Genomic DNA, 25,196 nt, shown 5'->3' on the forward strand with positions numbered 1-25,196 from the left:
CCGTACTGCCGGCGCTGGCGCCTCCACCACTGCCAACGTCCTTAGCAGCACCGCACTGTCGCGGCAGCCGTACAGCCGCAGCATGTGAGCCCGATGGCGCCGGTGCTTCCTCAGCCGCCCCGCCGCTCCGACTCCCGGCCGCCGCCGCCGCCGCCGCCGCCGCCAGGCATTCCCCTTCCCAGTTTCTGCCGTCATCATCGTCATCGCCGTACACTAGCACCGCATCCGTGCTACCTGGACCTCCGTCAACCCATCGCGTCGCGCCTTGTACGGCACCGCCACCGCCACCGCTACGGCCGCTGCCATTTCTGCCGTACAGCCGATCCTGTTCTTGCTCGTCCATAGCGTCGAGGTCAGCGGCGTCGCGAAGGGAGAGGTTGCTCCAGGGGCGGCGGTACAAGGAGTGGAGCTGTCGATGAAAGGCCGCGGCGCCCAGCGGCGCCGGAAGCACCAGCGGCGCGAAGGGGAACTTCTTGATGACTAGTAACGCCAGCATGACCACGTGAAACGTGTATAGACCCACCATCACGTGTCGAAACACCTGCGCCATGCCGTACACACGTCATCCACACACGCGTGCCGTACACATAACGACCAAACGTACCACAAGGCTCGATGTGCCAAACGTTTCTTGGCTCGTTACACGTCATATCCATTTCAGTTAGTTCGTTAGCCGGTTAATACATTCAGTCTTTTTAAACTACCGCCAAAGATCAGTTAGGTGGTTGCTTGTTGTGGAGTGGGACATGAAGCCTTCGATGTCTTCTCAACATATTGCAACCACCTTTTGGATTCACACTCCACCATTCCACATGCCTGTACATACTAAACGAATTTTGATGCACGGCCGTACCGGTGTACAATGTCGTACTGACCTGGCTCCACATTTTCCCGCCGCTTTCGTACGGCCTGCTCCAGCAGTAGCAGTGCTGGTAGCGCTCCATAAGGCCCACCATCGCAAAATACACCACACAGGCGGGCGCTATCAGCGGGTTTACCAGGCTGTACGACAAACCTGTCGTACACGAATATGCCGTACAGGGTGAAAGGAGAGACCAGGATATGGTAAGGTTAGTTCGGTAGTTGAACGGACAGTTGAGTGGACAGCCCAGCCTGCGGGCTGCGGAAACGAAAGGGGGAAAGATAGTTTTGCAAAACATTTGCTTTATGTAAGGATTTGCATATGTATGCATGTATATAAATTTGTAACAAAGACGTGAAGTTGGGGTTAGAGAATTAAATCGGTCCATCCCTAGCCAGCCAGCTACCATTCACTCGGCCATTTGCTCAAAAGTCAACCACCGACTGCAAACCACCAAACTGCAACAACCCTCGTACCCAACGAACCAACCCCCAACCAATCCAGCCCAACTAACAACTATCCCCAAAAATAACCAATCCAACTGTCCAAACAGTCCCAAACAAAAAACCTACTCCCAAACATCAGTATATGTATATGTATATGTATATCAGTATATGTATATCAGTATATGTACATCAGTATATGTATATGTATATGTGTTGCATATGTATGCATGTATATAAATTTGTAACAAAGACGTGAAGTTGGGGTTAGAGAATTAAATCGGTCCATCCCTAGCCAGCCAGCTACCATTCACTCGGCCATTTGCTCAAAAGTCAACCACCGACTGCAAACCACCAAACTGCAACAACCCTCGTACCCAACGAACCAACCCCCAACCAATCCAGCCCAACTAACAACTATCCCCAAAAATAACCAATCCAACTGTCCAAACAGTCCCAAACAAAAAACCTACTCCCAAACATCAGTATACCCCTTTCCGCTCCACATCATGTATCAATATTAGAAAGGTAGACGACACGACTGCTTCCCAATCTGCCCATCTAAGCCAATACCCAACATCAAAACCCCCAACCGACCAACCAACTACCAACCACCGTAACCACCTCCTCACCCAGCAGTATCATGAGGCTATGATGTGGCACGCTGTGGGCGAATCTCGCCTCAGGGGCCTCCCATAACCGGGCTCGGGCTCTCGGAGTTGTTACCAAACGGTTTCGGAGCGCCAAAGTCAACAGAGCGAACGGCCGCAGAAATCCCAGAGGCCCAACAACCAGGCCCTGTCGGTTTGTCGTTGGGACCGTTGGAGGTTGGGAGTAGTTAGGGAAAGGGGAAGCGTGAGTGGCGAGGTGGGAGGGAGATCTGTATGTGTGTGTGTGTGTACGAGCACGCCTGTTCAGGTGGACCAGGGGAAGGGGGAGGCGGAAAAAACTAAAACAAAACAAAATAAAATGGGGAGAAAAATATCGGTAGACGTACACAGATGAGCAGACAGATGTATACACAGACATTATACGTACGTACATACATGCATGCTTGCTTGCATCTCGCATGCAAATTCACGACACAGGCAGGCAGGCAGGCAGGCAGGCAGGCAGGCAGGCAGGCAGGCAGGCAGGCAGGCAGGCAGGCAGGCAGGCAGGCAGGCAGGCAGGCAGGCAGGCAGGCAGGCAGGCAGGCAGGCAGGTGAGGCAGGCAGGCAGGTAGGCAGGCAGGCAGGCAGGCAGGCAGGCAAGCAGGCAGGCAGGCAGGCAGGCAGGCAGGTAGGCAGGCAGGCAGGCAGGCAGGCAGGCAGGCAGGCAGGCAGGTAGGCAGGCAGGCAGGCAGGCAGGCAGGCAGGCAGGCAGGCAGGCAGGTAGGCAGGCAGGCAGGCAGGCAGGCAGGCAGGCAGGCAGGTAGGCAGGCAGGCAGGCAGGCAGGCAGGCAGGCAGGCAGGCAGGCAGGCAGGCAGGCAGGCAGGCAGGCAGGCAGGCAGGCAGGCAGGCAGGCAGGCAGGCAGGCAGGCAGGTAGGCAGGCAGGCAGGCAGGCAGGCAGGCAGGCACGTGCAGCCGCCGCACATATCCACGCAGCCGCACAGAAAAAGTAGTGCTGCCCTAACTGCCCTAACAACTGCTCTAACAACGCCCTAACAACCCTAACTGCCCTAACGACCCTAACTGGCCTAACAACCCTAACTGCCCTAACAACCCTAACTGCTCTAACGACCCTAACTGCTCTAACGATCCTAACTGGCCTAACAACACACTACCTGCCCTAACTGCCTTGACAACCGTTCGCACCCGGGTCAGACAGCACGATGAAAGTCATGTGCAAAACTTAATCCTGCTTTCCTTTTTCAGCCCATTTTCTGACCTGCACGTCGTACATACAAACGCACGTACACACAAACACACATACTCAGCCGCACGTACGTTAAACAGGATGTAGGCGATGAAAAAAGACGCCGTCTGCGGCACTCCGGTGCCTAGCACCGTCAGCACCTGGCCCGGTTGGGCAACGAATTCCGTTATCTGGTTTAGGAGCGCACCCGCCAGGAGAGAGGCCAGGAATACGGCAACCACCTGGGGATGTGAGGGGAAGGAGTGGGGTTGGGGTTGGGGGGAAGATGTGGGGATGCGGGGAATGTGGTGATGGGACTTGTATGTGTGTGGGGAGTAAGACGAACCATTGGCGGATGGAGCAGATACCCAAGATAGACGGGTAGTCCAGGGGGGCCGATGTGGGGGATGTGGGTTTCAATGTAGAAGCGAATGGACCAAAGGGAACGTCGAACCGACTGTGGAATGTTAGTGCTTAATGTACTCGAACAAATGCACAGAAAATAAAATTACTCACAACCCCGGAGCAATGACCCCTTCTAGCGATGTAAAAAGATATTTCGGTTCTTTCATGTACGGCAAAGCATTACAGCTCAAATCTCGTACGGCAGGTCCTTACCTGGAAGTCAAACGCCAAGGTGGTTGTACGGAAGTCCACCTCACTGAGGCTGATGGCACCGGCCCAACGGACTAGTCGTGACAGCAATGCCGGCAGTAGCATTAAGAAGAGCCGCAGTACGGCACCCGGCAGTAGCCCGGACAGCAAGCTGCGTACGACGGACAGCCGTACAATGACCTTCACAACGGGTAGCCGCTCCAGGCGCCGTAGCTGGCAAACGGAGGCGGCCCCAGTTTCCGGGAAAAGGGGGGAACAGGGGACCGTTAGTGAAAACTGAGTCTGGCTTTTGGGGTTTTAGGGTTCCTACGCGGCCAAGACCACCCAGATACAAACAACAGAGCTAAATGTTTCCGAGAGGTTCAAGAGAAGGGTAATGAAGATGCAAATACATAAAACACAGTTCCTGACATACATACGTACAGATACATTCTGAAATCGGATGTGGTGAATGGATTAGGGTGCCCCTCTCGCAGGGGAGAGCAGGGAACTGCCTCCAAGGGAAACGGGGCCGCTGGTGAAGCTATACCACCCTGTAACGACATACATACATCCGACATGCCTTCCTTACCTGCATCAGCCCCTGCAACGCTGACACAGGCACCGTGTACGACAACAGCAGAGCCATGAATGCCGTACGCGCGACTGCAGTACGCCAGCTGATCTGCCACAGCCGCAATCTCAGGTTGCCCCACAGCAGCTCTCCAGGGTGGGGGGCGGGTGTTGGCCGCCATAAGGCCTCGTCTCGGTCATGAAGTGCAGTAGACACCACAGCGGCGTCCCAGCGCCGACTACGAGTGCACAAAACGAAACATGTACGACAGCCAGCCACAAGTAAGGCAAGTAGAATGCAATGCACGATAACGTCGTACACGCACGACATGGGTTGATGGCAGTTAGGGGTTTGCAAAGTCACCACTGTTATATTATTGCATGTCCATCTGCTGCTGTGCCCCAATTTCCTTTCCCCTGCCGTACACCGAAACTCGGGAAATCATCTGCCGGACTTAGGGGAACTTAGGGGAAATTGTGGGAGGGAGAGGTTATCATTAATTATTCTATTTAGGGAGTCACGTTTTTTTTGCCGTTTGCGAAAACGCGAAAATACACACATGCAGGAGGCATGTGTGTACAACTGTAAAGGCCAAAGTACCCGAAGGTCAGGAAGGCCGTTGGAACATACGGCAGCTCGTCCACCTTTGCCAGCCCAGCCCGTAACTGCTCGTACAGAACCTCTAGACGTGTGCGCAGGTGCAGCAGCTCGTCCACACGTATGGGTCGTACACCGTACAGGTCCACTCCCCATTGGCCGAGCAGAGGTCCTAGTACCCGCACCTGTCCCCCCTCGCAGGTGGGTGTGGGGAGTTGATGAGGAGGGAGTTGGAAAGGGGGAGAAAGTTTCTTAGGAAGTTCCCCAAACCCCAGGTTACCCTAATGATTAGTCCCGGAGTTACAACCGGAGGTGTCAAATAGCAACATGTCTTACTTTATGATCTATGTACCTAGGAGGCAGTAAATGTTCATTAGGGGTTTTAGCTCAGTGGTAGAGCGCGCGCTTTGCATGCGTGAGGTCACCGGTTCGAACCCGGTAAATTCCACATCTTGTTTTACTCATAGGTTAAACTCTAATGATGGATCATTTACCAATGTCTTAAGAGAGATCCTGTACTGAGACCTGACTAATGTTGATGATCCTTCCGGTGGTAGATGGCAAAGAGGGATAAAGTTGACTTGCGAGCTGACAAAGAATGGAGTTGGGCCGCCGTCGATCCGGCAGATTCCGTTGGATGCTAGTGGTGGGTGCGGAACCTGAGCGATCCACTGAGAAGTTGGCTAGGGTGACTGGATGAGGGTGCCCCTAAATACCGGATAAGGCAGGGTTTCGCCGGGTAGCTGCCACGGGCGAAGATACACCCCCCTGTTTCACACATCATACAGGATGACCTCCAACTAACCAACCCACCCGTCCAAATACCCGCCCAACCGACTTAACCAACCTGACGCCTGCGCACACGCCGTCCCGCTGCGAGGCGTGCTGCGTAAAAATCAATCAGATCCTCCAGAGACCGTTTTGTCGTACTGTACTGCTGTACGAGACCCGCCAGGCTGCGCTCGTCCCGTACGACATGGAGCGCCACCAGCCGACAAGGCGGGAAGACCTCCGCCATCTCCTTTACAATGAAGGCCTGTGATCACCATCATTCACATGTACTCCTAATCATTCATCATTTTCCGTCATTTTGGAAATCTAATTCCAAATCGCGATGGTCAACGAAGTCAACTGTAACAAGATACAAATCATCCTAGCGTTGATGCACCACCCTTAAAACAAAAATGGTGACTACAATTGACAGAACTCTGAAAATGGCAGAATCCAGAGATTTTTTCCACATTCCCCCCCAACCCCCCTCATCCCTCTACCCCCCCCTCACCCCCCCAACCCCCCTCACCGGCACATCCAGGGTTTGCAACATCCTCCCAGCGCGGCACCACCCGCTGATAGGCACGCCCCGTCCGGGAGCCCACCCCGGGGCCGCTGATAGCTCCCAGCGGGCCTCCTGCTGTTGTTGCTGCTGCTGCTGCTGCTCCAGGTGCTGTTGTCGTACACTACGTTGTCTGGTAGGTACGATGACAGCTTCTCGGCTACTGCCGTTATTGTTCTTGCTGCTGCTACAGCGGCGGCGTTGTTGCGGCAATAGAAGAGGTCGACGGAAATCCGCCGTGGGCGACTCGGCAGCAGTCTGGGCAGCCGGCGTGGGTGACGGCGACGGCGACGGCGGCGGCGACGGCGACGGCGGCGGCGACGGTGGAGGAGAAAGCCAAGGCGAGGTTGATGCTCCAGGTTGTAGCTGTTGCATTGACCGGAGGGGCTGTAGCGGTTGAGGCGGTTGTGGCAGTTGTGGCAGCAGCAACGGTGATGCTGAAGGGGAGGGTCGGGACCTGTGATGGACGGTCGTTGGACGAGCGCTCTTACCACCACGGTCGTACGCCGTACCGCCGCCATCATCGTCCCCTGGCTCCGCCACGCTGACGCCGTCACCGCCGCCACCGCCGCCGCCGCTGGCAGTGGCGGCGGCGGCGGCATTAGTAACTATGGCAGCAGCAGTTCGACGGTCCCTTAGTCGGGATGGGGCTTCTGTGGACCCGCCGCCGCCGCCGCCGCCACCGCCGCCGCCGTTACCGCCACCGCCGCTGCCGCCGCCGTCACCGCTGCAGCCGCTTTCACCGCTGCTTCTGCCAACACCATCGCCGCTAACGCCACCAACTCCAGGCGCTGCAATCTTTTCCTTTTTCGGATGCTGTACGGCAGGAGGTGTCGAAAGTACGGCATCGAGGCGATCCAGGTACCTAATGGTACGGCAAATCACATAACTTTAAAAGTTAAGTTACCCTACATCCTCACACGCCGTTAGCAGCTCACATTAATTTGGGTTTTTAATATTCGAAAGTTTAAAACCAATCTTACCATCCACGCCTTGGCCGTAGGTAACCTGCGGGTTTTAGTATTTCAACCCCCCCCCTTTTAGTTCCCCTTTAGGGGATGCCAAAGGTTCCCCCTTCGGCTTCATCTTAACAAGAAGGGGGGAAGCCATTCCCTTTAGTTCCCATCTTCTTTGTTCCCATCCCCTTTGTTTTCACCTTCTTGTTCTTCTTCTTCTTTACATCTAAAACAGCCCACCTGGTGGCCAAATTACTGGCCGCTGTGATGCTGTTTTGCGAGCTCCTAACAAGCCGCAGTGCGGCTGCACCCAAAACCCTCCGTAGCCGCCGCGGCAGGAAGCGAACCAATACGGAGCTGGCCAGCCAATGCCGTACAGAATGTTGAAAGGTGCCGTACTCAAGTCCTGGTAGATAACACACAGGCACAGGTGTGTGTAGCTGGTTGTTGGGGCACGGTGTATTGGGGGCGCACATCGTCGGATTGCATCTGTAGAAGGCCCCACAGAACCCCCAAAAAACCCCCAAAAAACAAAGAAAAAAACCCAAAAAGACAATAAAAACCCCCAAAAAAAACAAATTAAAAAAACAAGAAATAAAACCTAAAACAAGCCCGCTGTCCCAGGGCTGTTTACCCCCGAACCCCCAGCTACCCGGTATGTCTCGCAGCAGCACAGTGTGGGAGCTGTCCCCCGGGGCTGAATGTGTGACGTACAGCACCCGTAAAGCTACAGCCTCCCGACTCTGTCGCCAGAGCACCTGCATGGCAATGTTTGGGTTTTAGGGTTTAATAATTTTAGCTTTTTGACGGTTTTGCGGTTGTCTTGTTTGCAAGAAACCTCCTCTTCTCCTTGAAGACAGAAGAAGCACGGATCGTAAACTTTAAAATTCACTCCTTCCGATCGAAAGAATATGCATTCGACCCCATCTGGAAACATTCATATGGAAACATGCACGTTCTGGGATCTTTACTATTGAGGTGGTTTTCACTTTCGTTGTTGCACCCACCATCGACACAACACCCATCCATTGCACCTCATCACAACCTGCGTGCGCAACCTTGAACGACGTGACATTTGCACCCACCATCAGCGTCACGGCGGTCACCACGTACACGGAGGCGAGGTGAACCCACATCAGGCGACTTCCCGGACTTATGTTGGCAAGGCTGAGGAGGTCGAGGTCGCTGAGCACGTACCTGTAAAAGTTCGGGTGGGGCGCAACGCAATGAAGCCAACATTGTTATGACGTATTGGAGGTTTAATGGATAACGGACTAACGACTATGGAGAACGGATAACGGAGGCCACAACTAATAACGAATAATGGATAACGGATTCCCCCCTCAACCCCCCCCCCGAAACAAATCCCCCGCGCCCCCGGGGCCACACACACGTACATACACACATACACACACATAGACATACATACGCACACACCTACCGGGATCCGGATCCGGGCGTGCCAGGAAGCGAAGCAACCCCTAGGGGAGACTCCGCCGCCGCCGCCGCCGCCGACGACGACGACGATGATGATGATGATGGTAATGATGATGACAACGAAGATGAAGAGGAAGAGGATGGGGAGGGTGTTGAGGGGGAGGAGGGTGGGGAAGAAGAGGGCCAAGTTTGCCCGGTCTTGGGCTTTGGGGTTGTAGTAAAGCTGTCCAGGACGCTAGCTACGGCGATGTCCCTCGCGGCTTGGGCGGCGGCGGTGGCGGCGGCGGCTTGGGTGCTTGCGGCTGCGGCCGCGGCGGTGGCGGTGGTGTTGGTGGTGTTGGTGGTGTCGGCGGCGGCGGGGACGTGACCCTTCAGCAGGCGAGATACCTCTTTGCCCTGCATGACGCCAACACGACATGACGTGATGTTTACGTGGCGTGACGTCACCTGCTTTGTTTTATTTGCTGTACCATCTGCCGTACCATCATCATATATCATCATACGACGTCAGAAGTTGAAGGCGAAGGCGAAATAAATTTTTTAAAATTCTTGTCCTCTTGACTGCACACCATGTTTTGCTACAATAGCTGCAACAGCCAATATTACATCATGTACGACAAGTACGACATGGCAGTTTTGCCGTACGTACCGACATGTTGACTGGGAGAACCACCCCCAGGCACCAGACAGAGAGCAGCAGAAACATGTGGAGACCTGCATATGCCGTACACGCTTGTTTTGGAAGTTCGTTAATCGCCAGTTCGCGACTTTGCCCAGTTTTGAAATTTGACAGATTGCTGATTGCTCAATCAAATAGTAAAACCCTAGAATCCAGCTCGGTGATGATGTGTACGATCCAAGCCACCCCGGCTGGTGAGCCTGGGAACAAACGCGTGTTTGTCTCTCCCGTTCTCCCCCCCCCCCGATACGCATGCAACCCAACTACCTTAACTACCACAACTACCGCCATATAACCGCCATCGGACTATGTGTGCCTTAATGAACGCGGGCATTACGTTTCGTTTTCCGCCTTAATACAAGATTTATAAGTTACTAATTGAACGCACGAGTGCGGGGGCCCGTCTATTAAAACCTGACGGACGCCCCTGGACGCTATTATACATATACCGCCGCCGTCGCCATCCAACGTACCCACTAACCCATTCTTGCGCAAAATAAATCCTCCTAAATCCTTTTTTTGGAATGGATAAAAGTTATGGTTACGATCCATTGGTTAAAAAAAGCATTAAAAAGCATGTTTATTTCGGAGCTTCTAACGCCCTTAGGAATTTTTGAAAAAAGTGAGGAGGACCCTAATGACAAACGCATTATTGGACAAACTCACATCACACGTACCTAACTTCAGCAGGTTCAGGTGCTGCACGCCATCCGTTCCCGCCAGGGCCAACAGCCTCTCGCGGCGCACCCTCGCCAGCTGCCCAGCCCAACACCACCACCGCAACCGGGGCGGGCGCGAAGGAGGGCGGATCTCGGAAGAGTACCTGAAGGGTTTGGGTCCGGAAAAAACAACATTGTGAATAAAAAAGGAAAAAATCACTTGAATAAACAATCTTTCGAATAGAAGATAAAAACTTTGAAAAATTAAAAAAATTACCTTTGGGATTAATAAAACAGTTTAGTACCCCTAGTAGCGGATTTGCGACGCAGGGAAGTACGGAGCAAAATAAACAAACATATTTGACTCCGGGGGGACACCGGGGTTTTATGAATCGTATGCAGCAAGGGGCGAAACACGGGTCAACTGCTAACTGTCAAACGCCAAACGCTAAACAATTAACGGGCTGCGGAATAGGATGGAAGGTAAAGTGCCAGGAAGAGAAAATCTCAGACATGAGCTCAAACGGCTCAAATATAAGGAGGAGAGGCACAGCGAGGGGGCCCTATGGGCACAGCGAACACAAAGGACGACGTGGCGCGTTTGTGTTGCGCGGCAACGAACCAACGATTCAACGACGACCCAAGGACACACCTACGTTGGCTCGTTTGGACCGTACAAGCTCGAAAGCTTGTAACACAAAAACGTCAAACGTCTACGTCAGTACCTGCGTGGCTCGTAAAACCGTCTTGTATATTTTGTAGCGCTCCGCAGCACCGTAAAGGCTGTTAAGCAGATGGCTGCCACCGCGGCATCAATCCCCGCTGCGACTCCCAAAGACTTCAGGTCAAGAGGCATTTAACTGCTGTTACTTATTTGTACTATGAGCTATCTTTACGTAATGATTTCTGGAAGTTCTGTTAAGATGATTTTCACACTAATATGTTTACAGGAGCGATAAGCGGAACTGACGGAAGGCCCTCGGTAAGCACAGTTACAAGATTTGAACATGCAAAGGGGTTTACTAGGCTTTACTTTGCACAAGCAAAAATGAACTGAAATACGGTTTTAGCGCAGACTTATGATAACAAGTAGGCACGAAAGCGCTGGAAGGGAATTTGCAATTCCGCAAAGCCATCAAATGCCCATCGGAAAATTACGGCCCGCTAAGAGCACGCTCAAGCGGCATTATATCTTTAGAGATGATTGGACAAAATTAAGATACATTCCTTGCTTGATGGTGATGTGAGCAAACGCTATCCTGTCTCTACACCTTCTCCTTTCTTCGCATTTGATCATACTGACTCATCATCGCCGTCGTTTGCCGTCGTTTATCAGGGTGTGAGTGTTACCATTCTTATCAAGATCACGAGCCCTCTACCACTGGGCAAAATTATATACTGCTTGCTGCCATCGTATATAGGTGAAGGCCCCTTATCGATGGCCTGCCGCTATCAGATCCAGCCAGATCAGGGACCAGATGCTGCAGCGATTTCTTCAACGCTTCTGTGAAATGCGCAAGTGCTGGCCGCTATGTTTAAATACAGCCCTTGTTGACCTTCCGAACTAATTCTGTGCTGCTGCTGCTGACCGCATATTGTGTGCTGCCGTTACTGCTGCAGGCTGTATGGGTAAGAGGTTGTTAGGCAGACCCGTGGGTCGCTATTCCGCGAACCGTGTCGTCGCCCCCCCGCCCAGTCTTACGACATGTAAGGGTAGCAGATTGTTGCCTTCACCACAACAGCAGGCCTTTGCAAGCCCCGGGCGCTGTATATGGGCCTTTTTGTTATGATATGCACCATGGTGGACGTAATGGGAAGATAAAATACGGAAAGGAAAAACAGCCCTCCGCTGGTCAGTACCTCAAACCTGCCGACAGCCGAAAGTCCGGCGGCGCCCAAAACACACAGAAGTCAATCCAGCACACGAACAGCGCTACGTGTGTATGTATGTACGTATGTATGTACGTTTATTGCTAGACTTCAATCTGCCTACGTTCGCCATCCAGCCACTACTTGCACGCGCGTCCACATTCGCACATCCACAGATGCGGAACCCACAAAAGAATACATATGTTTTTCGCCCCCACCCAGCCTGTTGCACCTAGATAACCTTACATACGCGCGGACAAACAACGTAAAACAAAACCCCTCAATGACCCCCGAGAACTCCCACTTCACTGCGGTGCCCCTCTGGGGGCCTTATATCGTACCTGGGGTATATCTGAACCCTAATACCATAATACGCGCATACATACACATACACCTGAACGTATACATACATACATTTATACATACATACATACGTAATACATTCTCTTCACGAGTCTGGAGCCCACTGTAACAACCACACATACATACGTACACACGCGTGCATGCGTGTACCTTCTTCCGGCATCATCAACTTGCGTAGCTCAACGTAGCTACATCGGCCCGCACAGCAGCAGCGGCGGCGGTGTCTGTCTAAGAAAAGGAAGTATGTATTTTTTTCAAAAGTTACACAACGCAGCTGGCATTGGAAGAGGAAAAGAAGAAGATGATGGAGAGTCTTAATTAGGCAACACCTCAGGCCACACACACACGAAAACATCGTGTTGCTCTGTGCAAGCGACATGCCAAATTTTAGGACCATCAATTGGTCAAATCATTAACCTGACCCGCCGGATGCATGACCCGCCTTCCGTTATTAACCGCCCGCTTTCAGAAGGCAAAACATTAGAAAAAGTACCCATATTTCCTAATTAGGCACCCCTGGTGAGGCACCCATCATTAGACTACAGCCCACGCCTGCCTGCGCCGTACATTTGGTGCATCTCTCTCTTCTCGGCAAAACCAGTATGCCCCAAGCCCAAGTCAGAAAGGGATTCTGAACCACGGTACCATCCATCGCCTTGTTTCTGGCACTCACTTATTGTAGGGCCTGGCTTATTTAGGCACACACCAAACATGATTTAGCTTGACCTCACTACCTCAAGTTACAACCACGGTCATGCAGAATTCTGAAAAAAAAACTTTTGTCCGCATTTTCCATCTCGCCTGAACACACATAATCTCACATTCATATAGACATATCACGCCTAACCATTTTTTTCGTTTTGTAGTTTTATTTGGCAACACGACTGCTCATGGAAGCACAAGACATTGCAGCCTTTGGGAAACGTCGTACCCCGCTTGAAAATGCCGTGTACAAATCACGAGACACGTTGGGCTTCCACCATCCCCCATTCCTCCCCCCTTCACTCCTTACATTGGCGATAAACCACCCGCTTTTTCCACGCACTCCCCCCGAAAACCAAACTGCAATCACCCCAATCATTCCAAACTGCTAGTTGTTGGCGCTGGCGCGAGCCATTTGAACCCTCATCTTTCCCTCTCTCCCTTTCTCTCAATCTCTCTCGCCCCTTCTTTATTGTAAACCCCAGGGCTAGAAAGAGGCACTCGACTCACTTAGGGCTGCACTTGAGATGACTTAGGATTCCATGTCCATCCTTCGCCGTACGTTCGTACGAGAAATGGAACCCATGGAACCAACCTATCGTCATGAAGCCAACATTCATGCGCCAGCACATCTACCACCACCAGCAACACCGCAGTGGAATCCGCCGTTCGGCTGTTATCACGGAGGCGCTCGAATCTGTTATTGCTGCTGCTTTTTTTCCTTTCCGTGCGGTTTCGGCGCGGTTTCAGTACCTTTCGAGGGCGGAGCCAAGGAGCCGTAGAGGCCAAATCCTGCATCGCGTCGCATTCTTGTCGCATTCGTTTATATGACTACTGGTGCCGCCACGTCTCTCCCGCTGCTGCTGCTGCTACTGCTGCTTGTCCGATGCAACATGCGAAGAGATCTCTCCCCCATTCGAGCTCTCTTTGGCTAAGACGTCTACTGGTCCACCACCTCCGATACGCCACAGCCGCAGCAGCAGCAGCAGCCTCTGTTGCGCTCTCCGCAGCTACTTACTGCTGTTGCTGCTGCAGCCCCCACCAACCCTGCCCTTGCCCCTGCCGCAGCAGCTGCTGCTACTGCCCCACTGCACAGCAGCCTCCGCCGCCCCACCCCTGCCCCTGATGTAATATTCTTGCCCCATCGCCAACGCCTCTGCTACCGCTACCGTTGCTGCAGCAGCAACTGCTGTGGCTATGTGACCCCTATGTGAATGCAACCCCCCGACGCTCGCCAAAACACCTTCTCGACACCACGTTCCTTGTCTCGACACCTCTCCGAAACGCCCCTCACGTAGCTCCGTTTGGAGGCGGAAGAAAGAGAGGAGGATGACGAAAGCGTCGTGGTACGACGACGGCAAAACACACACGCCCAAAGCCCCCTGCGGAAGGCCCTGACAAGGTGCACAGCTCAGAGCTATACCACCTTACGTACCATGACGTGCTGCTGAACGATGATGCAGGCACACACACCCAAGGCGGAGCGCTCCCCCGACTGCCCCTGGTCAGAGCCACCACCTGCTGCTCGGATGATCCTTTAGCCTCCCACGACACACACACACACACACACACACACACGCACACACACACACACAGAGACATACACACAGAGACACACACACACACACACACGCACCTACACACACACACACACACACACACGCACCTACACACACACACACACACACGCACCTACACACACACACACACACGCACACACACAGACATACACACAGAGACACACACACACACACACACGCACCTACACACACACACACACGCACCTACACACACACACACACGCACCTACACACACACACACGCACCTACACACACACACACACACACACGCACCTACACACACACACATTCACAATCACACGCACCTACACACACACACACACATTCACAATCACACGCACCTACACACACACACATTCACAATCACACGCAGCACCCGATGCAACCGCATTCCGCTAAAAGCTCCTCTCACGCAGTCCTGGTGATCACTTTCCATCCAAAACACACACATACATACGTATGCACATACGTACATACATACGTGCGTACGTAGAGACCTCTCCAGATCCTTAGAACACCTGGTGCTGCCACCTCGAGATGGAGTACGGCCACCTGAACCGCTACTACAGCCTAGGTGTATGCTGCTGTCCATGTGTCCCTTCCCCTCCATTTCCCCTGCACATACCTACGCTACATCCCGCGACACTGCTGCACCTTCCCCTTTCCTTTTCCTTTTCCTTTTCCCTGCACCTTCCCCTTTCCTTTTCCTTTTCCCTGCACCTTCCCATGCCGGAGCTAATGATGTGTCGCGCTGGGGCCTGCGGCTGCGTCTGCTACTGCTACTGCCGCTGTGCCGGTGCGAGCGCCTGCGGCTGCTGCTGCTGCTGCTGATTTTGTTGCTGGTGCTGCTGCTGGATTGTCTTTGTCACCTCAGCCAGGAAGGCTCTGAGGGTGGGCTCGTACTCCGAGCATTGCTCCAAGTCCTGAAATTAAGAAAGACAGGAGGGGCCCAGGAGGACGGGGGAGGACCAAACTCAAGTGGGCACTCCTTACACACCTCCCTATCTATCCGGCAGATGACATGTACGACATACTCCATAGGAAGAGCCACGTGGACATGTGTGTACGTGTCTAGGACAGGCGAACGTGTGTCTGTCTGTCTTTCTGTATTTCTAATTGTCTGTCTTTCTGTCCATCCGTCTGTCTGTCTGTCTGTCCACTCCATTTTCCCCTTTGCCACTGGCCCCGGGGACTTCAATCCGATCGCCCGTCCGTAACCCAAGTGGCAAGTGCATACACGCCGTACTTCCACCCCTTGCACTGAACGGGGACTCCCAAGTCCCTGCGGCGCCCCACCCACCCACACAGAGCTGTACATTTGCGGACGATGGGCCGGGCCTTGATTTCCCTTTTCCGGAGGTCATTATGTGCCCATGGCTCCAGGGTCGGGAAAAACCGTATACCGGCCCATACCGGCCTACACTGGCCCACCCGCCCGCCTACATCACCAGCGCCACCGCCCCGTTGCGCAGCGCAGCGCATCATTACCTGGTGGCCGAAGCCCCTCGCCCATAGCGGCTGGTGCTTTCTGGGACACAGGTCCCACAGGCGCTTCCCACAGTTGATGTGGATCACCTCGTCCTCGGTACCCTACGAGGTGAGGTGGGAGGTGGGGTGGGGTGGGAGGTGGGAGGTGAGGTGGGGTGGGGTGAGGGCTGGCGAGAGGGGTGGGTTGAGGGGTGGGTTGAGGTGGGGCGGGTGCGTGAGGAGTGGATGAGCGGGCCGGGGCGAGGACACGCGTCAGGCGGGGAGTGTCATCATGTTCCCTCCCAACCCAATTCCCCCCCCGCCCTCCCCGGTTCCTTCCCGGCATCCTAATACCCGGGGGGGGCCCCACCCCGCCTCGCCCCTGCCGCTCTCTCTAAACACACACACACACATACACGCTCGCACGGACAAGCACACATACACACACGCTCGCACGGACTCACATGCATGACCAGCACCAGCGCCTTGATCCGATGTGCCAGTGTGTGGTTGGGGTATACATCCGCCCATGCTGGCCACCACCGTACATTGGGTTTTAAGACACGAATCCCGCTCAGCAACGGGGAATGAAGTACGACACCCGCCAGGTTGGGCTGCTCCGAAGCCAGGTAGCACGACGGCCCGCTGCCTACGCTTTGGCCGTACAGTACGACATGGTTCGGAGGGATTTTGTACTCTGTGTTTAGGAAGTCCAGCACCGCCGTGATGTCGGCCAGCGTGTTGTTTACAGTTGGTTTACCCGTACTGCAGCCGTACCCGCTGTAGTCGTACCCCATGACATTGACTCGCAGGACGCGTGAAAGGTCCCTGTACGGCAACGGTGCATATTCGTACCAATGGCGGCAACTTAATGATCATGATTGTGGTCGGTCGGCGAGAGCGTGCAGCGTCCTTGCCAGTGGCGGGTGGAGGAGCCCTATGGTGCTGCTGATGATGATAATAATGATAATGCTGTTTATGAAAATGATGTTGACGGTAATGAAGTTGATGACAATGACAGTGTTGATAATGGCAATGATGATGGTGGCGATGCAGGAAGCCAACCATTCAAAAGAGTACCAAGACGTCCAAAGTCACCGGGGTGATGAAGGCCCTGCACAACATACCCCACCTGTACGAAAACATATGTACACACACATACATACATACGCATACATAGGCATCACCCCACCGCCACTTCCAGGCGCCCACTTGAGCCCCACGAGATCCCCCGTTCCACCCGAGACCAAGATCTGGATCGAGATCTGGATCGAAACCCTCATCCCCCAGGAAGGGTCATCAATTCTGTCAGGAAGGGCCATCAATTCCCCCAGGAAGGGCCCCCAGGAAGGGCCATCAATTCTGTCAATCTGCCATGTCCAAGTCCGCATCTCAGGTGCGGAGCGCTCGACACCCCGTAAACCCCACAACGGCATTATTACCCAACCATATACTCCAATATCGTAGAAATGAAAATGTGTTCAATGGGCCCATTAGCACACCACTCTGTAACAACATTATATTCCAAGCTCCGAAAGCAACCTCTCATACCCGTACATGCCAAATGCAACGAAAATAAATCCCGATCACCAATACATCAATACATCTGAAAGTATATCCGCAAGAGATCGAAAGGAACAGCCGGAACAGCCGGAACAGCCCCTAAGCTAAAATGCGTCCCTCCTATCGACTCTCTACCTTCCCCGGAATCTAGTGAACCAAAATCCTGCTGAGCCCCTATGCCCGTGGCACGCTCCTGCATGTAAAAACATGTATGTATATACCTGTACACTGGTAGCATGTGCCCGAGGTCCACCGCGTTGCCATGGCTGTATAGGATGGTTGGCCTCTGATGCTGTTGGCTGCTGCCTGTCGTCCTGGCGCTGCTCTCGCCATAGCGGAAAAAAGCGGTGACGATTTCGGTGCCCCCGCCGCCGCGTTTTCGTTCGGGTACGGGTATTTTGCGAACTTTGCAGGAAACCACTTTGGGCACATCGCTGGGGGGAGATATGAGAAGGTTTGGGAAAAGGGGATGGAGGAGAGGAGGATGAGAAAGGAGAAAGGGAGCTGGTGGAGACGGGTGGCCGGAGGGGCTAGGCAACAGGATCAACGGGGTTTTCATAATACGCAGAAAAGCGCGGGGAAAGAAGAAGACGATGGTAAAGGGGCCCGGTGGTCGGGAGACAGGTTATTATCCTTAGGAACGTGAGCATAAAGCAGCGTTTTTAAGATTATGGAGGTTTGAAGCTCAGGCATAAGGCATTGCCACCTATCTGCGATGCATTTTCGTAGCCAACGAAGCACATGCCTTGTTAGCAGGGCAGACATTTGTGACCGCCGCGCGCCATTTGCTCAAGAGTTCCTTGTCAGGCACCCATAGATGCCTGATATCTACTTAACTGGAATGAGCATAATAAGGCATAAAACAGCATGGGTATACTTACGGAGCAACAGGTTGTATGTACAGTTCTCTAGTGCCATCCTGGTGCTCGCGGAGTTCATATGTGGACGGCTGAGGTGGAAAAAAAGCGAGGTTCGACGATATATTCTCCACGATTTTGTCCCATGGCCCCATCCTCAGGTCTAACCGCGCACTGCTGCAGCAGCAGCACCCGTTGAATCGGCGACTGGAATATGTAAGTCCTCAGCAAATATACGCCAAACGGATTTATGAGTGTATGTCCTGCATAATAGCCCTACAGAGCTGCCTTGAGGAAGAAAAGTAGTGCGTTGCAGAACGCCAACTTAGCTCACTGCTGGGAAAACTATCGATACAAATCGTAGTTCCTGTTGTTTGCTGTACATTGCAAAAGGCACAACCTAATCTGTGAGCCAAGTTCCGCGATTGCACCCTAATAGTTCCAGGCCTCGTAGTCTGCAAGGCGAAGGGCTCCTTTACTGTGTATACTATTACGTCTGGGTTGCGGGCAAATGATTACAGGAAAGTTGCGGTGCTTGGATTTGTTTTAAAGACATTTGTACGGCATACACCAGCCCAAAATAGGCAGGCTCCAGCCCAAATAGGCAGCCTCCAGCCCAAATAGGCAGTCTCCAGTCGTGCTTTCCATTGTTGAGAACCTGTGATTAACTGAAAAAAAGATATTTGCCGCCTACAAAGCATTGCAGTACAGCATGTTGGACGTTTGCGCCGCAACAGGATGCAATCCTTCGCCACCAGCTACAGCAGCACACCTCAAGGTACTCTGAATAGCACTCAAGCCTGGAGGCCACACTTAAATCAGTGATCATTGCCACCGTGACACAACCACACGTATAACCCAGATGGCACGCCCCCGCGCTAGACACATCCCAAATTTGAAGCACATCCTCGCATGCGTCGTGTTGCACGTAGAGCTGCACACATGATGCAGGCCTAAACGTACGGCTTCTCTCGGCAGCAACATATGGGGGACATATGTCATCGGCCGGCACCGCCAGTACAACACGGAAAAAAGGTACAACATATAAATCCCTGGTACCAATCACGCCAACCACGACGACACAACAGAGCTTGAACCTACGTCTGATGCTGTTGTTGGTGGTGAGTAGGAGGCTTCGGAGCCATTTGCACACATTTGGATTGTCAGATCTGGACCAGACAAATTTCCAGACCGTTTTGGTGTATTACATGTGTTAATGCTGCTGCTAAAAAAGATGCCTGTGGTCAGCTCACTGCTAGTCCCCTACAGACCTTACTGCCCCCTCGGCTTCTCCCACGATAGCATCCCCTCGTGCGCTCCTTCTCAGAGCTGCTCGTCCACCATTGGAGCCTCTGCTATCAGCGGCGCACTGGATGCAGACTGATCACATATTGGGTTTGAATATGAGTGCTGCTGAGAGGAGGGAACAATGACAGCACCATTAGCGGCGCGTATCATCAGTTAATACTTGTATTTGATCCTAGACAGGCCTGCCGTCTGCTCGGTCTGGCTGGTTTGTCTCATGATACAAGATCGGACCCAAACGTAGTAGATAACAAGCAGGCCCGAACGGCGCGTGTGCAGAGCCCTGACGAGCGCCAAACGTACCCTACTGCGGGCGGAATGCCTTTTCAGGCAAGTGTTTTGGATAGGATAGGGCCATACGTTGTGCAGGCACCATGACCCATGGGTCGCTACGCGCAGGATGGCATGAACGCGAGAGGACAGGCGCGAGAGCTCCGGCAGATAGTCTGCCTCCTGAGTACAGGTGTTACAACGGGGAAGACGTGCGTGTTTCGCACACATGTGCTTTCGCGAGGTAATCATGTTAAGTTCTTTAGGAAATGGTTGGTGACTTGTATCATATTGTAGAGCTGCCAAGAAAAACGTCAGGGGAGACGTAAGAGCTTCAGTGCTGGGTGCAACAAACGAGCAGCCCTCTTCGGATTGCTCCATTGCAACTTTCTGTCTGACTGTCAGTATTGTAGAGGGGTACATGATGGTTATGTGGTACCACAAGCTCCAGAAAATGGATCCCAGATTCATTCACAGGGATGTTAGCCCTGACTTCTTTTTCTATGGTGCGCGTGCCGGCTTGCGCCCGCCGATGAATGAGTCCACATCCGAGTCCATGGTACTGGCCGCTACTGGCGCGGAAGGTTTAGCCTCTGTCAGCTTGCCAGCTAACGTCTTGATATTACATACGCGCAAGATGGATAACCAGCGCCCTGAGGGACAAGCGTCTAGAACGCTTCAATGTAAATCACAGTCCCGCAGTGTGGTGTTTCGGCAAACGCCGACGCGAGTTTATGCAATGAACATATGAACTATTTGTTGAAAGCTTTGTATGCTCTGGTGAACCGTAGCCTTATCGAAATTGCACCATAAAGATATGCATAATGGATATTTATCATAACAACGCTTGGAACATTCCGCAATCATATAAATCCCATGATAGCTAGCAGTGAAAGTTTGCAATACGGTGCGCTGTATACATTGTAAAGAAGACAGTACAATATTTGTACCACTGCGTTGTCGGAAAATAGAGACGAGGCTTCCATCTGCAGTAGTGGCGTATCCCTTCCATTTAGACTTACGCTATCAGGTTTCGTTATATGAAATCTATCGACAGCGTTGTAAGATCACACGATTAAGACTGAAGTTTTTGGTGCCCACACAATATGCGAGCGTCTTGCCTAGTTGGCCGGCACATGCCCTTTCCTCGAGGGCAATGCCATAGAACGCGTCCTCTATCCCATATTCCTGGCGGGAGACGATGCGCGTTGCTGGTTCGCGCAAGCACGGAGCAAGATACCTCCGACCAACGTTTAAAGCGCACACTGGAGGGACTAGACGCGCTGCTTGGAATTGATTCCAATGATCCAAAATCAAGCTCCTCTTCGTCGTCATCGGCGAAGTCGTCTTCCACTGCCGTGCGAGAATCCTCATCTTCCAGTCCCTCCTCCGCAGATGTGCCACGCACCACGATGTCCAGCCCAGCAAGCACCAGCAGTAACGGTAACGGAGCCAGTAGCAGCAACGGCGCCGGATCGGCCAGCGAGGACCAATTCCAGAAGATAATAGAGAAGGCCCGCCAGCTGGCAGACGCGCAGCGCAGCAGCAAGCCTGGAAACGTTGAAGCCCAGCAGCAGCAGCTACGTCAGGAATTTGAAACTTTGCTCCAAGCCATGAGCAAGGGCAACGACATACTCGACAAGGATGACCTGAAGCGCTTGCGCGAGGCGGCGTTCGGGCCGCAAACTTTCTGGGTCACCGAAACGCTACCTCTGCAGGACCTGGACAAATCCGGCATCCTCATCCGCGGCAACCTCCGCGACTCCCGTGAAAAAGTTTTTGCGCATGTTTGCGCGAAGGTTTCGGAGCTTTTTGGCGAGGGCAAGTACGAAGTGATTATGGTGGAGGACGAGCTCCTTCCAGGGGAAGCAGAGCCAATTGGCAAGGCCGCAGCCTTCGGGCCTCGCGTTGCGTTTCAAATCGTGCCCGCAGCTCAGGCTCAGCCGCCACAAACCAACGCCTGGCGTCAAGGTGCCGCAGTAGTGCTCTTCATGCTCTTCGTGGCTTCGTGTCTTCAGCTTTCCCTCGTCGCGAACATCACCAAATTACCACGGGAGACATTGGAGTTCTTCGCCAACGCCGACAGCTTCAACTCCGACGCGCTGCCGCCGGGTCTGGAAGATTGGGATCCAACGTCGTACTTCATCACTGCCGTACCGATCTTCGTCTCCCTCCTCGGAATCAACTTCTCCCACGAGATCGGGCACCGCATCGCGGCTGCCGTACGCAACGTCAAGCTCGGCCCGTCGTACTTTGTCCCGAACTTGCAGCTGGGGTCCTTTGGCACGATTACGCCGTTCACGTCACTTTTGAAGGACCGTACGGCACTGTGGGATGTAGCGACGGCGGGGCCGTTGGCGAGCGCGCTCGCGTCCATGGCGGTGATGGTTCTGGGGCTGCTGCAGTCCTCCCCTGGCCTGCTGCCGAAGGAGCTGCTCATCCCGGTGCCCACAGCGCTGTTCCAGTCCAGCTTGCTGCTGGGTACCGTTGTGAAGGCGGTGCTTGGAGACCAGGTACAGGGGCCGGCGGGTCGGTGGGTCGGCGGGTCGGTTAGGACATGAGTGTGTATGTGTGCTCGTTTTTTGTGTTTTTTGTATTTGTTTATATTTGTTTGTGTTTGTGTGTATATTTGTGAGCCGAGTATGACGTCTGTAGGTGTTCGATCTTCACCTGCATCTCCTCTCCCGACCCCCCTCCCAACCCCACCTCTGACTTAACTTCATTCATACTTCTGTTGGGTGTATCCTAAGTCTATCCTTCTTGGCACCAGCTTCACTCACTCGTTCACATGGTTATAACCCTAAGTCTTCACATCCCCTCAAAAGGACCGCGGACGGTGGCAGATGATTCCGTGTTTTCCTTGCACGTGTTCCCCCGCCCTCCCCCCTCCACCTCCACCTCTCTACCTCCACCCGCCTTCCCTGGTCCGGCCCCCCCCCGTCTGGTACACTCTTGCCCTGGCAGCAGCTTCACTCGTTCACGTGGTTCGTCTTCCAAACCCCCCTCCCCCCTCCCCCCAACACACAGATCACCGCGGGAACCGAGGAGGTTCTGATCAGCCCACTGGTGATCGCCGGCTGGTGCGGCCTGGTCACAACCGCCCTCAACCTGCTGCCGGTGGGCTCCCTGGACGGGGGGCGCATGGTGCAGGCCGCGTACGGAAGACAGGTGGGGGGTAGAGGTGGGGGTGGAGGTGGGGGTGGGTGGTAGGGGGGGTGGAGGTGGAGGTGGGGGTAGGGGGGGTGGAGGTGGGGGTGGGGGTGGGAAGAGGGCTACTGGGGGGTTGGGTGTGGGGGGGAGAAGGGGTAAAAGGGGAGTCGTTCTTATGCAAGGTGAGTGGTAGTGAAAACCAGAACTAAAGTGCTGCATCTTCGGGCTGCTGCTGCTGCTGCTGCTGCTCCTAGGGGAGCCACAACGAACCACTGACATGGGGGTGGGGGGTAGGTGAAACTCGCTCTGCTGAGCTCTCTGCTGGGTTTTAGAGTTTTTCCAATAATGGGTGAAAGAAAAGGAAGACACCGCGAAGTAGTACGAACGTAATTTTTTGCCGTACGGAAAGCTTGGGCGTGCTGCTGACGCTCGCCCCGCCACTCAGGGTTTGCGAAGAGACGTTTTATTGGCACCATGGAGGCAGGTGATGGGGATGATGATGATGATGGTGGTGGATATAATGTTATGATGATGATGATGATGTTGCACTTTGGGTTTCATTGGAATTTAGGTAAAAAGAGTTCAGGTACTTTCATGTACGACATATCTGCACCTCGCAAGTACTTTGCATACATTGGAAAAAATATTGCACTTTTATTCCCCAGGTCTTTCCGTAGGGGTTGCGGACCATAACGCACTTTGTGTCTTTTTTCTAGAAATTTGTATAGAATGTATAAAATTGTATAAAGTAAAAATATAAAAAAACGTATGAAAATTGTTTATATATTTGTAAGGAAAATTGGGTGGTATTGTTGGATAGATACTCCAATCTTGTGTAGACCTGACATCCCTTTCGACCCGGTCCCCCGGCCTTGCGTTCCCTCTCTCTCCCCTCCCTCTCTTTTCCGCCCTCCCCTCCTCCCCCCCGTGAAAAAAACAAATTTTCCTGACTTGTTGTGTTTTGCTTTTTCATCAGGCGCTCGCGCTGTCTTCCTTCTTCACTTATGTGGGACTAGGCCTGGGGCTGTTAGGATCAAGCCTTTCGCTGCCGTTCGGACTGTACGTCATTATCTGCCAGCGTACGGCAGAGAAGTACATCAAGGTACGGCAAGGATACATGACATACGCTATGTAAAATATGCTACATGATATGCGCATCACGTGCTGACACCAGCGCGCTCACATCCGATCTGCATTTTATTTATTTTTTAAAATAAATAAGTAAATTTGTCTGCTCGCGGCTTACACGCAACCCACACAACACTTCAGACCCATACACGCACACACACGCTTTACTTCTCATTTCCGTTTGCTGTCCCACTTCCTCTGCTGTCCATATGTATGTATGTATATATATGTCCCAATTCCTCTGCTGCTCATATGTATGTATATATATACATATACATACATATATATGTATATATACTGAACTCCGGTACGGCAACAATTGATCGACCTTTTGGTTCCTCTTCTGCATCGCCGTACGATAATTCCGATCGATCCATTACCACTCTCCCACTCACCCCCACCCTGCCTTAAAACCCACTTAACCCCCCCACCTGCAGGACAATGTGACCCCCCTGGGGGACGGCAAACGAACCGCCACGGCGGCGGCGGTGCTGGCGGCCATTCTAATACTGGTGCCGATGGCGCCGGAGGTGGCTCAGTCCATCGGGGTGGGCAAGGTGGATCCATTCTTTTAGAAAAAAATAGGGCGTGGGGGTGGAGGAAGAAGTGGAGGTGGTGGGGAGGAGGTCGGGAGTTAGAAGTGGAGGGGGGGAAGGAAGAGGAGGAGGGGGAGAGGTGGAAGTGGAGGGGGGGAGAGGTGGTATGGATCCATTGGATTCGGGCAAGTCCGGGAGGGGGGAAGGAGTGGATCCAATCGGCAGCTGAAGGTTATACACAGCCTCCTAGTGCAGTCGTACGGCGCAGGTGAATCCCGTACACCGTCGGAAAGTCCCGCGCTTCGACTTGGCCCCTCTCCCTTCCCCCCCACAAAACACACACACACATACATTTTCCTCCCCGGCGCTTTCACCGTCCTGGCAACACTCACCCACACTGGGTAGGGGATGGGGGGGTTGGGGGGGGGGAAGT

The 25,196-nt window shown here is 53.3% G+C and overlaps 3 protein-coding genes across 3 annotated transcripts in view; 1 reads left to right on the forward strand and 2 right to left on the reverse strand.

Annotated features, from left to right (window-relative positions):
- Positions 1 to 9,340, reverse strand: part of VOLCADRAFT_91422 (uncharacterized protein) — a gene marked incomplete at both ends in the record, with an annotated part of 11,702 nt that extends 2,362 nt beyond the window's left edge. Inside the window, 15 exons of the mRNA XM_002950989.1 lie at positions 7 to 541; positions 876 to 1,015; positions 1,938 to 2,103; positions 3,236 to 3,385; positions 3,762 to 3,971; positions 4,330 to 4,549; positions 4,942 to 5,093; positions 5,756 to 5,944; positions 6,621 to 6,628; positions 6,733 to 6,818; positions 7,438 to 7,603; positions 7,832 to 7,955; positions 8,205 to 8,394; positions 8,639 to 9,030; positions 9,284 to 9,340. Of these exons, the coding sequence (XP_002951035.1) occupies positions 7 to 541; positions 876 to 1,015; positions 1,938 to 2,103; positions 3,236 to 3,385; positions 3,762 to 3,971; positions 4,330 to 4,549; positions 4,942 to 5,093; positions 5,756 to 5,944; positions 6,621 to 6,628; positions 6,733 to 6,818; positions 7,438 to 7,603; positions 7,832 to 7,955; positions 8,205 to 8,394; positions 8,639 to 9,030; positions 9,284 to 9,340 (2,785 nt within the window). The remainder of the gene's footprint in view (positions 1 to 6; positions 542 to 875; positions 1,016 to 1,937; positions 2,104 to 3,235; positions 3,386 to 3,761; positions 3,972 to 4,329; positions 4,550 to 4,941; positions 5,094 to 5,755; positions 5,945 to 6,620; positions 6,629 to 6,732; positions 6,819 to 7,437; positions 7,604 to 7,831; positions 7,956 to 8,204; positions 8,395 to 8,638; positions 9,031 to 9,283) is intronic.
- Positions 9,341 to 15,199: 5,859 nt separating this feature from the next.
- VOLCADRAFT_74837 (uncharacterized protein) lies at positions 15,200 to 17,900 on the reverse strand. Its single transcript, XM_002950990.1, has 4 exons — positions 17,739 to 17,900; positions 16,419 to 16,782; positions 15,976 to 16,077; positions 15,200 to 15,410 (listed from the first exon to the last, which is right to left on the reverse strand). Exons 1-4 carry the CDS (start codon positions 17,753 to 17,755, stop codon positions 15,267 to 15,269), a joined length of 627 nt encoding a protein of 208 aa, XP_002951036.1. The 5' UTR covers positions 17,756 to 17,900; the 3' UTR covers positions 15,200 to 15,266.
- A 3,662-nt stretch (positions 17,901 to 21,562) lies between these two features.
- Positions 21,563 to 24,802, forward strand: VOLCADRAFT_61017 (uncharacterized protein; the record flags this gene model as incomplete). The annotated part of the gene is made up of 4 exons (XM_002950892.1): positions 21,563 to 22,462; positions 22,977 to 23,117; positions 24,076 to 24,201; positions 24,665 to 24,802. 4 exons carry the CDS (start codon positions 21,563 to 21,565, stop codon positions 24,800 to 24,802), a joined length of 1,305 nt encoding a protein of 434 aa, XP_002950938.1.
- Positions 24,803 to 25,196: the final 394 nt, after the last annotated feature.

Source organism: Volvox carteri (genome assembly GCF_000143455.1).
Source record: "Volvox carteri f. nagariensis unplaced genomic scaffold VOLCAscaffold_21, whole genome shotgun sequence".
NCBI classification, from domain to species: domain Eukaryota; kingdom Viridiplantae; phylum Chlorophyta; class Chlorophyceae; order Chlamydomonadales; family Volvocaceae; genus Volvox; species Volvox carteri.

Coding starts and splice junctions, on each gene's coding strand:
- VOLCADRAFT_74837 (XM_002950990.1), bottom strand. Junction 16,078..16,418: donor CGCTGGTGCTGGTCATGCAT/GTGAGTCCGTGC, acceptor CTCACCTCGTAG/GGTACCGAGGACGAGGTGAT. Junction 15,411..15,975: donor CGAGGGGCTTCGGCCACCAG/GTAATGATGCGC, acceptor TCTTAATTTCAG/GACTTGGAGCAATGCTCGGA.